The sequence below is a fragment of the Xenopus laevis genome, chromosome 5S, assembly GCF_017654675.1.
Source record: "Xenopus laevis strain J_2021 chromosome 5S, Xenopus_laevis_v10.1, whole genome shotgun sequence".
NCBI classification, from domain to species: domain Eukaryota; kingdom Metazoa; phylum Chordata; class Amphibia; order Anura; family Pipidae; genus Xenopus; species Xenopus laevis.
Window position 1 is genome coordinate 98,495,007 of NC_054380.1, and position 12,930 is coordinate 98,507,936.

Consider the following 12,930-nt stretch of genomic DNA (forward strand, 5'->3'; position numbering starts at 1 on the left):
CATTGCCTATTTCTATGAGAACAAAGTGACTAATAGGTATACTGTATATATAATGTGCCTTTCCAGTTTTGTATTTTGCCTGACGAAGGAGCCTGGGTGCTCTGAAAGCTTGACATTTTTACTTATTCAGTTATTATTATTATTCAGCCAATAAAAGGTATAACCAAACTTTACATTTTCTACATTTTTTCAATGACTAACACGGTACAACATCTTAAAACTATGACAAGTTCTGCGAATTTTTCAGGCACAAAGTGACCACCTATTGCCTCCATGTTCCCAATGAGGCCCTGAGTCAGCTGGATTGCTCGTTTGGTGCAATTAACTCCACTTCAGTGTGAAGGGACAATGATTGCTTAGAACATTTGTCTGCACGCTCCGCTCACTGTGTGACCCAGATATAAGCCAACAGAATTCCCTGACAGCATGGGGCACAGACACACAATTCATTTTATTAATAAGCCTCCTTGCTGATTAAGTCCTATGATCAGTCCAGTAAGCAATGGTTTGTCAGTTACACTGCATATTTACAGACCATGGAGATATTGGGTAAGGTGTTTTTACTTTGCATTAGATACAGATATATTTAATATACAGTTATTATACACAATAGGAACTGACTGAAATTAAAGTTATATTTGCCATGTTGTCTTCGGAGGGGCTGATTTACAAATATAGGTGTTAGATAGCACCAGTGCAGCTGCCCATAGCAACCAATGCTTTTGCTCCAACTGGTCATACACTGGTCAAAACCAACTCCCGATTGGTTGCTATGGCCCTGGGGGTCCAAATTACCTTAGCAACAATGCATTCATTTGAATAAGAGACTGGGATATTAATGGGAGAGGCCCTGAATAGAAAGATGATAATAAAAAATAGCAATAACAATACATTTGTAGCGTTACGGAGCACTTGTCAGAAGAAAAAAAGCAAATAATTCAAAAACTACCAAAAAAAGAAAAAATTAAGTCCAATTGAAATGTTGCTTCAAACGAGCCATTCAATAACATACTAAAAGTTAGCTTAAAGGCAAGACATCTCTTTAAAGGAGTACTAAACTCTAAAAAGGAATATGACTAGAAATACTGCGCTTAATGTACCAACCTGTAGGCTCAGCATCTGCATAGTAGTATTGATCCAGGCCTTGAAATCACAGTGTCAGTGACACGCACATGCTCAGTGTGTTCTAGGCAGTATTGATGGGCAAATTTGGGGTGTTTCGGTTTACCGAAAAAATTGCGAATTTCCTGCGAAATTCGCAGCGGTTTCGTGAATTTATTTGCCGCAAATTCGTGCCTGCCGAATAAATTTGCCCATCACTACTAGGCAGCTGTTAAAGGAAAACTTAACCCCTACAATAAATACTTTAGCAACAGATAGTTTATATCTAACCAGAAGAGAGGAGAGCACTCAAATGCAGATTTACTGCTGTGAATTACTGTTTATTGTCGACTGATAAACACAACATGTTTTTCGGGCCTTCAGTGCCCTTTATCAAGTGCACTAAAGTAAGAGGCACATTGATCTTAACAAACTGGAACATATATTTAAGTAAATGTTGCCCTTTTACATCTCTTGCCTTGAACCACCATTTTGTGATGGTCTCTGTGCTGCCTCAGAGATCACCTGACCTGAAATACTACAACTCTAAAGGTGGCCATACACGGGCAGATAAAGCTGCCTATATCGATCGTTTGGACTGATTTGACAGCTTATCTGCCCGTGTATGGGGGCTTCCGACGGGTCTTCCCGATCGATATCTGGCCACGATATCGGTCGGGAAGGGTGGATTTTTACCCGACCGACCCGTCGGAGCCGCTTGGCGCATCGTAATTCGATCGTTCGGCCATACGGCCGAACGCTCGAATTACCCCCATATAGCCACGCAGTTTAATGGCATATCGGGGAAAGATCCGCTCGTTTGGCGATGTCGCCAAACGAGCGGATCTTTGAGTCTATGGCCACCTTTAAGGTGGCCATAGACGCACAGATAATATCGTACGAAACAAATTTTCGTCCAATATTCGTTGCGTGTATGGTGGAAAAAGAGCCGACTGATATCGGCAGAAGACTTGGATATCGGTCGGCTCGTTGATCGGGCTGGACGGAAAATTTTGATCGGGTGCCTTTGAAGGGACCCAAACATCGCCCATTGTTAGTGCTGAATCGTCAGATACAGGTAGAATTCTATTGTTTCTCCCTGTATATCTACCTGTATATCTGACGATTCAGCTCTACACGTGTGTATTGAAACGAACGATCTTTCTTGGAAAGATCTTTTCCAAGAAAGATCGTAATTGTTACGTCTATGGCCACCTTTACTGTAACAGGAAGAAGTGTTGAAGCAAAAGACAGAACTCTGTCTGTTAATTGGCTCATGTGACCTAACATGTATGGTTTGTTGGTATGTTTGTGTGCACCGTGAATCCTATGATCCCAGGGGGTGGCCCTTATTTTTTAAAAATGGCAATTTTCTATTTAGGATTACCCAATGGCACATACCACTGAAAAAGTACATTATTATGAAAATGGTTTATTTACATGAAGCAGGGTTTTTACACATGAACTGTTTTATGCATTATATTTTTATAGAGACCTACATTGTCCAGGGGTATAGGTTTAAGCTTAGCACAGGGGTTCTCATTAGTCATTAACCAGGACATTATAAGCTGATGCTACAGGGCTAATTTTTTTTATGCTTGTTATGTTGTGTTTCCCTGCTAAAAAGCTGTGGTTGTCTTGGGCTGATGCAAAAACCCAATCTCTTTCTTTAGGCAAAATTATAAAAAATCCCTTTTACTAGGGTGAAGCTGAATTGCCATTGCCCTGAACAGTGTGCTGTTTTTATTATTATTATTTATTAAAATTATTTATTAATATTATTAATGCATGAAAGGTTCTGTTTTCTTTTGCACTCTTCATTTGCTGTTGGTACTTGGAAAGATACAGCCAGGGAGGGCAGTAGTTTCACACTGAACACTCAATGCTATGAATGTTTGGCGGCGGTTTCATATGAATGAGTTGTCACGTTATCCTGTAGCGCTTGAGTTACTAATATTAAATGTACAATGTGCACATGACGCAATGATAACCCCGCCCTCAGCGCTTCCCAACAGTTGCAGCGCTACAGACATTATCGCTCTCTCTAGAAATCAGCGTGCAATCTATCAAACTGCGCATCCTATGTACCTTCTGCTGCTTCTGACATCTATACGACTGCATTCTGCTTGCGTTAAAAAGGGAATCAACGTGATTCTACTGACAGCAGCCAATGGAAAACCTTTTCCTTGATAGACTCCTGTGAATGGACGTTGCGTCTTTACATTAAATCCATTGATAAATGAACGGGAGTAACTTTGTTCCTCTGTAGAAAAAGAAGGGAATAATAAAAAAGGAAAAAAAGCGGTTGCTGGTAAATAAGAATAAGTCCATCCCTACAAAGGCTCACCTGCTGTTATGAGCGAAAATCCTTTGTCCAGACACAGTGGCTGCTCTCAGTCCCTAGGGCTGTTCCAATGGCAGGGACATTAGGGAGTATGTGTTACCTGAAGGCTTCCCTCCTGCTAGTGCCGGCCCCTCCCCCGCCCCAAGTACAGCCCTGTATATAAGCCGGTACAAGTCACACACACATAGTCGCTGGGACTGTCTGGCCCGACATGGATGGGAAAATGCAACAGCAGAAGGTACACATTTCACGTTGATTTTGCCATGAGATCAGCCCTATACTTTCTATACACAAATGGGATTTGGGATTTTACTTTAAGTTAAGTCATTTTAACATCAGCTATAGGAGGGTGTCCAGAGTTTTTCCAGCTGCTGTGCAACTATAACTCACTACATTGCCTGCCAGATTTCGGTAGTTGCCATATAGTCAGGTGTGGGAAATCTCAGGCTACCCTGACAATAAATATCTCACTTAAATGATACTTTAAACTGCAAGTCTTGTCCTGTTAATAAATCAGCCTTTGTGCTGTCTAAGTATTCCCCTAAGTATTCTCTGTGGGTGCCCAGTACTGATGCTTCCATTGCTTCTCACCCTGCTCGCTTGCTCTGATCTTATGAAACTTTGGAATGGTTCAGATTTGTTGTTTTTCCAAACTTGGCACTCAGACACGATGAAATGTTTGTCCTGTTATTTTAACATGTGCCTGTAAAACTGCTGCATCAGCTGGATAGGTTACTACCTTCCCCTTTCCTTCTAGGCTACACGTTAACACAATTTGCCCTCCCCATCCCAGCCTTGAAATACACTGCATGTGTTACAGGCTGAGTTAATACCGGGGCAAATAAGAAAGAGATATAAAGGTGAGAATGTTGCCAATTGGTTTAACAGTTTCAGGGCTGCACATAGATAGTGGCTCATCCCTGTAACCAGCATGGCAGCTTCCTAATTCTCAGTGAGGTATAAGGAGACGTACATTAAACAGAAGAATATGCCTTAATTACTGAACCTGTAATGAAAATGTAGTGAATGTAGATGATAACTAATAACTATATGCCTTTTTGATCATCTTGCTTTGGAATTAGGATTACTGGATTAAGAGTAAAGGAAGAAAATATACCAGTGAACACGCGGATTTGCCATCAGATTAAGGGACTTTGATATGCTGAGGAAAGCAATGAATTTATCCCCAACCCCCTGAATATAAGAACAGTGAATTAAACACTGCTATTTTGGGAGATAAGTCGCCCATCGAAAGATCGCTTCTTCTTTGGGTGACTAATCTCCCCGAACTGCCTTCCCGCCGGCTAGAATGTAAATCACAAGGCAGTCGATCGATTTGGCTCCCAAAGTCGCCCGAAGTTTCCACGTGAGGCAACATCGGAAAACGAAGCGCTCCGGAAGGCAGTTGGGAGAGATTGGTCGTCCGAAGAAGAGGCAATTTGTCGCAGGGCGACTAATCTTCCCGAATCTCCACGTGTCTCTGCCCTTTATAGTAAATATAGCCTGCTTTCCTTTTAAGGGCTTTAGCACACGGGCAGATTCGGGGAGATTTAGTCGCAATAACGTAACTAGAGGGGGGCGGGCCCTGGTGCGTGACGCGCAGCCGGGCCCCCCACCCCCCTCTGTACACGTTTCATTAGCGTATTTCAGTGGCGCGTGAGCTGCCGGGGGGCCCTGAGGGGGTGCGGGCCCTGGCCCGCTCACACCCCCTGCTCCCCTGGTAGTTCCGCCACTGTATAGTCGCCTGGTGACTGTCGCTCCATAGAAGAAAGCAGGTCGGGAGATTGTCGCTCCATAGAAGAGGCGATTAATCTCCCGACCTGCTTTCTTCTTGTACAATGAGAAAACGGCAGCGCCAATGCACTCGTGGCGCTTTGATTTCGAGTCGCCCAAAGTTTCCTCGCGAGGCAACTTCTGCGACTTCGGAAATCGAATCGGCGCAAGTGCATTGGTGCTGGCGTTTTCTCATTATAGCAGGGGGAAGGCAATTCAGGGAGATTGTCGCCCTGCAGAAGAGGCGACAAAATCTCCCCGAATCTGCCCGTGTGCTAGCTCCCTTAGAATGAAGGGGAAATAATGTTCCATGATACAGAAATTCAGAGAGTTTTATTTAGAAATCGCATTATCATGATGATAAAGCAAACAAGACATCCAAAAGCAAAGGGCATGGCAAGGGCCAAATCTTTGTTTGATGTCTCCTCCCCCGCAGGCAGTGCCTCCTTCATGCCTTTCATCCCTTAGAAACTGTGACCCTCGCTAATGACCTGTGTGTCCATCTCCTCAGCAAACAAATGCAATTAAACAAAATCAACAGTACAATCTGGCATCTCAGTATTGACAAGGAAATCCCCCACCCCCAAAGCAATCCTTGTCACCAAACTAGGACTAAATTTGTTTGTAAATTACGGCTGCCTGCTCACTTAGCCTAGGGATAAGCAACATTCTTTGTCTCCACTGCTGCTGCTGCTGGACTACAGTTCCCTGTTGCTTGGCTAGCTGTTACCAGTCCTGGTTAAGACAAAGGTTAACTTGCAGTATATATATATATACATATACACAGTATCTGAATCCTCATATGCTGCTTAAAATTTCACATTATCCTTCGGACTGATTTGGCAGCTTATCTGCCCATGTATGGGGCCCAGTGATGAGCTTGCCCAACTAATATCTGGCTAAAAACTGTTCAGGCTGTGTCCATGTGTACCAAATAAACTATATTACACATATGCCTGGAAAACTGCTCTTTGAGTGGCTGCTCTATTAAAATACAGTTTTGGTCTGCTCCCTCAGCTGAAGGTCCAGTGTGGACCACTTGGTGAGTTAGTACCCTATGGTCTCTACAGCCCAGGGTCCATGTAAAAACCAAGATACAGAGCTTTAGTGTTGCTTTTTTGTCTTTTTGTGCTGGTACAAATTCTAGCCGTGATCCCCTCTAAAAACCCTGTGTTCCCGTGTGTGGCTACATGGTGCATGTTTCAGGCATTAGAGAAGTCAGCATGGTGCCATGGTTATCAGCATTATAGGGAAAAATGGATTCCATTAATTCATGCATTCCTATGCAGTTGAATAGCTACAAGATCCATTAGTGTATTTGTAGGTGCTTTTGGGCAAGAATTAGTGATGTTTGGGTTTACCCACAGGTCGGTTGTGTTCGGGCCGACCCTGCACCTCCTTTTGCGGGTGACAGGCTGGTCCGGGTCCTGCACTTCCTCATGCTCTTCCCGCCCGCCACCTTCAACTGCTGGCTTCCGGCTTTATAGCCGCCCCTGCTTATCATCGGCGGGGCGTGGTGGGGCAAGTCTCTAAAGGGAAGTCGGGTGGGTGGAGGGAGGGGATCGGGAAAAACCCAACACGCACATCACTAGCCAGAATCTAAAACAGCAAATTATAAGTTACTGTCTCTGGGATCATGACTCCCACCTTTTGGTTTAACATATCTGACACTGGGGGAAATATTTTCACTAGTAATACTACTAGTGATAATATAACACTTTTCACTAAGCTTATAAACCTGTTTTGTAGGTGATACCATCAACAAAATCCAACCCTGCATTCATTTTGTGCAAGTGGAAATGTTTTAAAAGCAGTGTTTGTTTGTTAAACGTTCTGAGCATTCTCCTTACATAAATATAGGCATGTATGATCTCTATGATGCATGAGCTCTGCAGATTATCACTCAGTCTGAAAACTGTAAATGTTCCCTGTAACACAAAAATGTATTGTATTGTTGATGTTTTTGTGTACCCTGTTTCTATTGTGCAATACAGCAATATATCTATAACATATTTACACCGCTAATCATATAAATACTGAACAATGGAAATATTACATTTGAAATAATACATATGTTCTGTTTAAGACCCTGACAGGGACCCTGGTGTTAGCTGTCTTTACAGCTGTGTTGGCCTCACTGCAGTTTGGATATGGCCTCGGCGTCATCAATGCTCCTCAAAAGGTAAAAAACATTACTTTATAGACAGTTCTAGTAAAGGATGCAAGAAATTGCTACTTTGGAAAAGCAAACCTATGTTTTTTCTTCCAAAACTGGATACATGTATGCCCAGCCATAGCCCATGTGTAAAATATATCTACCATGGAATGGGTATCCTACCCTGCATTTTCAGCTTAGTAGGACATTTGGATTATAATCAGCAAGTGTGTGTGTCTATCTATCTATCTATTATCTATCTATTATCTATCTATCTATCTATCTATCTATCTATCTATATATATATATATATATATATATATATATATATCATACCTCCCAACTGTCCCGTTTTGAGCGGTACAGTCCCTCTTTTGACAGCTCAACCCACAGTCCTGCATTTGTACTGGAGTCCCGATTTCTCTGCACTGAACAGCCAATCTAATTTAATTGTCTCTTGGCAGAGAGCCCAGAATAGATACTTAAGATACATTTGTAACAGTTTTGTCCCTTGGGAGAAGTTAGTCTCACAGCTTAATGGCCAATTCACCTTCATTAGTAAAACTGTAATAAAACATAAAAACGACAGAAATGTGTTCAAACTTTCATAACCTGCCAAATTTTGTAAAATGGGCTGCGCACGCTGAATTTTTTTAGCCTTCTCTCCGTTTACAGAATTAACTAAAATAGGCAGGTGTCTATAGAATGAAGATTTTCAGGAATGCTATGCACAGCTGATTCAATGAGTAGGTTTACAATGGTGTTTCTATCTATTAATTTATTTATATTTTGGGTAGTATTGAATAGGTATAATATAGTTATCTTTAATATATGTTTATGAATTTTAGCATTACTATTTGGTGTTTTATTTATGGGTTAGGACCCATGGTGGTCAAAAAACCAAGGGGGGGGTAGGGATGAGGTCCCAGCATTAGTTTCCTTTTTACCATTTTTAGGGAGGCAGTAACAATTTTACATTAAAAACATAATGAGGCTGTACCCCGTAGCTTAATAACAAATGAGTGGCCAGATGAGGAATTAAATAAGGGTGTATAAAGGCTATATTGAATTAAATTTAGTGATCAATTAAAGTATGTTTAATTAAGTAATAAAGTGAATGTAAAGCCTTAATAAATATAGGGGACTAAACTGTAGTTAACATTATCCACGAATAGACTGGAAACCTTATAAATTATGTGACATCTACTCAGAGAGTGACAAACTAGCAACAGTGTTTTCTATGATTTACATTTGGTAGCTGGATTTTTGTGAAATCTAAGTTAGCTATTTTGTTCTTTGTTTTTAACTGTTGTATAACAAGAGATGTATTGCATAAATTATTGATCGAATGTTTTTTTTAAAATATAATAGATGTAGGATTATTTGTATTCACAGTGACATGTTAATTGGGAGGTCGCTCCATTATGATGCTGACTAAACTTCATGGGTGATGCTGCTACTTTCCCGCCTTTACGTAGATTTAAGGCACTGTCTACTGTTTATTTGGCACTTTGAGAAAGGCTGTGGGTCGGTCGAAACGTCAGTCTTTTGCTTCAAAATAAAGTAATATTTGAATTTTAAGTCCTGTGAGTGCGGATCCTTCAATTTTAGTGCAAAAGAATTTCTTATTTATTTGTTAAACAAGAAATTCTTTTGCACTAAAATTAAGCCCTGTGAGTGTGGTTCTTTTTTGAAGTCTTGTATCACATGTTTAACCAGCACCCAGGCAGTGACTACACTTGGATTTTTGAGTGCACCAGCATACAGTTGTGTGTATACAGTGTGTATATATATATATATATATATATATATATATATATCTATACATCTCTCCCTTTATCGGCACGCACCACTCTATGCAATAGTTACCGGGTGCTCACCAAAAATCCTCATATTCCACCAGATGAAAGCACTCACGGGTCAGTCATATGAATAAAAGTAGCAAACTTTATTCCAACAACCACATATCTACGCGTTTCGATCCCACTGGATCGTCATCAGGATCCTGATGACGATCCAGTGGATCGAAACGCGTAGATATGTGGTTGTTGGAATAAAGTTTGCTACTTTTATTCATATGACTGACCCGTGAGTGCTTTCATCTGGTGGAATATATCTATCTATCTATATATATATATATATATATATATATATCTATATATATATATATATATATATATATATATATATATATATATATATATATATATATATATATATATATATATATATATATATATATATATACAGTGGTATAAAGTTGAAATATCCATAATTGATGTATCAACATGTGTAAGTGAAAGACAAACCTTTCCCTGCAATATCAGCAAGGCTACAAATAGTTTGCAGTTACTTTAAAGGACAAGGAAAGGCAAAAAAATAAAATTCCATTTTTACTTTCTTTAATGAAAAAGAAACCTATCTCCAATATACTTTATTTAAAAAATGTGTACCATTTTTATAAGAAACCTGGCTGTATGCAGTGAAATTCTCCCTTCATTTACTGCTGTGGATAGGAATTGTCAGATTGTCCCTAACTGCTGAGCAGGGAAACAATCATACTTATGAACAGCAGGGGGAGCCCCCGCCTTACTTCCCAGCCATGCAGAACTCAAGCAGCTTTGTTTATGACGATCCCTAAGCAGCCCAGACCACACTGAGCATGTGCAGGGTCAGGGTCAGGAAAGCTGTTTAACAAAGTTACAAGATGACAGCCCCCTGTGGCCAACTTTGAAAGCATAAATTATTTGTTTGATTAGGCTTGTGGTGCAGTAAGTTCATGCTTATGTTTAGTATACAAAATACAGCATTTCTAGCCTTATTTTATTTTAGACTTTCCTTGTCCTTTAACTAACATACACATTTTTAGTAATAACATTTACATTTGAAAGACTATCCATTATCCAGAAACCTCCAAATTACGGAAAGGCCATCTCCCATAGACTCCATTGTAATCAAATAATCCAAATTTTCTCCTTTTTTCTCTGTAATAATAAAACAGTACCTTGTACTTGATTCAAACTAAGATATAATGAATCCTTGTTGGAAACAAAACCAGCCTATTAGGTTTATTTAATGTTTACGTGATTTTTTAGTAGACTTAAGGTGGCCATACACGGGCAGATTAAAGCTGCCGATATCGGTCCTTCAGACCAATTCGGCATCTTATCTCCCCATGTGTGGGGGCTCCCGATGGGTCCTCCTGATCGATATCAGGACAAAAATTAGGCAGATATCGATCGGTCAAGTTTGATTTTTCGTACGATCCAGGACAGCATTGGCTAGTTGATGAGGTCCTGCGCCCCCTCGAAGCCCATTCGTAGTATTGTAATCCGATCGTTTGCCCCCAGGGCCGAACATTCGGATTCATCCAAACATTCGGATTCATCCATTGCACAGCCGTTAGTGGGCATATCGGGTTAAGATCCGCTCGTTTGGCGACCTTGCCAGTTCTTCTATACTGTTGTATGCTACAAACTCATTGGTTAGATAGACAGCCAGGTGTATTGCAGGTGGGTGATCATGGTAGAGCAAAGGATTCTTGAAGAAACAGACCTTACCGCAGAGTTTTTATCTGCATTTAAATTTTATTTTACCAACATACACTCTACAGTAAGGTCTGTTTCTTCAAGGATTTTTTGTGCATCTGTTGCAAGACATCTGATGGTAACATCATCAAATTCTAATAAATCAATAAGGTTTTTCTGAAGGGATGAGGTAGTTAGTAATTAGCAAGGAATTATTGACACTGATTATTATATTATTATTCACACTGAATTATTATAACATTATTCATACTGAATATTAAACCTACCATTGGTAACATGGTTTTCTTTTTGCCACAGATTATTGAGAATCACTATACACGGGTTTTACTAGAAGGCAGTGAAAATGAGACAGATACAAAATCAGCAGAAACCTCTGTCAGAATGTACTGGTCCCTCTCTGTATCTGTATTCTCCTTGGGAGGGATGGTATCTTCATTCTTTGTTGGATGGATTGCAGATAAACTTGGAAGGTAAGTGAACTAAGGGGAATCATTCATAACTTTTCTGCTTGTGCTTATTTTCTTGCAATTTCTATTGTGACGCCATCTTTTAGACACAGTCTTTCATTTCAGAAAATAACAAAAACATGCACATTTTCCCATGGGATCCAAAAACTGTTGCGTGGTCCAGTATGTATCTGGTAAATGTATACTGAATACTAACATAGAATACTTATGCTGTTGATTACAGGATTAAAGCCATGATGGCTATAAACATTCTGGCAGTTACTGGGGCTATTCTGATGGGACTGGCTCCATTAGGTCAAGCACACGCTCTTGTCATTGCTGGCAGATTAATCACAGGTCTTTACTGCGGTAAGTAGAACATTACATCTATGAAGCACATCTACATGAAGCCTCAGCTGCATCACTAAAATTCTTTTTTATATGTAAACTTATAGGAAAACATTTTCTAGTATTTTATAACGTCAGTATCTCTTTACTGTGCCAGCTAATATTAGCCAAATTCTTTGTCCTACATGTACACAAATGGGTTCATTCTTATCTCAAAGCCTAACAAGCTTCAGCTGAGGGTAGGGTGGTGTTTGTTTTTACAAGGCTTCTCAATGGACATTAACCAGCTTTTAGTATTTGTAACTCAGAAAATAGTCAAAGGGAAAGCTGATTCACAAAATCAGTTTTTTTATATAGACTCCATGTATTCCCAAGCAAAGACATCCACAAAAGGATAATAATAATAACCATGCCTAAACAGCCATTTTATTATGAATTGCCTTTGTGATTCTTTTTTTTAGGTCTGGCATCAGGACTGGTTCCCATGTATGTCGGAGAGATCTCCCCAACAACACTTCGAGGAGCTTTAGGAACTTTGAATCAGTTGGCTATTGTCACAGGGATTCTCATTAGTCAGGTAAAACAGAATATTATTCTGAACCTGTTATTGGGATCTTAAACTTTTGGGTCACCCACAGTTTCTGTGATGGGAATTTAACCACTTTTTTAGGGATTTCAAGAGACTAATAGCTAACCTAAGATCCTGGGACAAATTCTCTAAACAGCACATTGTCTTGAGGTACTTTCCACAAGAGTGAAACACCATATTCTTTGATTTTCCCAGTGGTCCCTTGCACCATCCTGGGCCTATAAATGCTCACTATAGTCATTTTCCACAGCTACAGAAGTGCTGGCCCAGGACCAAAGTTAGCAATTATTACTAAATTGCTATATTATGCACAGAATGGGCAGTGCAAGGGATCCTTAAGAAAAATCAAAGAAGATGGCTGCATTGCACTCTAATGGAAAACACCTCCAGCCTGTGTGTTGTTTAGAGAAGAGAAGCACCAGCTGGTGGCCCAGTGATTAGTCACTGGATGGGGGGCTAACAAACTGGCACCCCCTAGTTAATATGGATTTACTGACCTTTAATAAGAGTTAGAAAGATATGACTGAACATTAACATGAACTGGTCAAATTAATGCTGGCAGGTAATCTAAAAGAGATGAACATCTTTTACCCTCTGATGGTCTACACTTTACACTGGATTTTTTT

General features: G+C 40.1%; 1 protein-coding gene across 2 annotated transcripts in view; it reads left to right on the forward strand.

Moving 5' to 3' along the window:
* The first annotated feature begins 402 nt into the window (after window positions 1-402).
* slc2a2.S (solute carrier family 2 member 2 S homeolog) overlaps window positions 403-12,930 on the forward strand; it is a 29,646-nt gene continuing 17,118 nt past the window's right edge. The window contains exons 1-5 of one of the 2 annotated variants that reach the window (XM_041564892.1): window positions 403-549; window positions 7,305-7,400; window positions 11,219-11,391; window positions 11,612-11,736; window positions 12,177-12,292. In XM_041564892.1, coding sequence (XP_041420826.1) covers window positions 484-549; window positions 7,305-7,400; window positions 11,219-11,391; window positions 11,612-11,736; window positions 12,177-12,292 — 576 coding nt within the window. In that variant the 5' untranslated portion in view covers window positions 403-483. Of the gene's footprint in view, window positions 550-3,613; window positions 3,684-7,304; window positions 7,401-11,218; window positions 11,392-11,611; window positions 11,737-12,176; window positions 12,293-12,930 lie in introns of those variants that run through there. The other variant, XM_018265702.2, reaches the window with a different exon arrangement.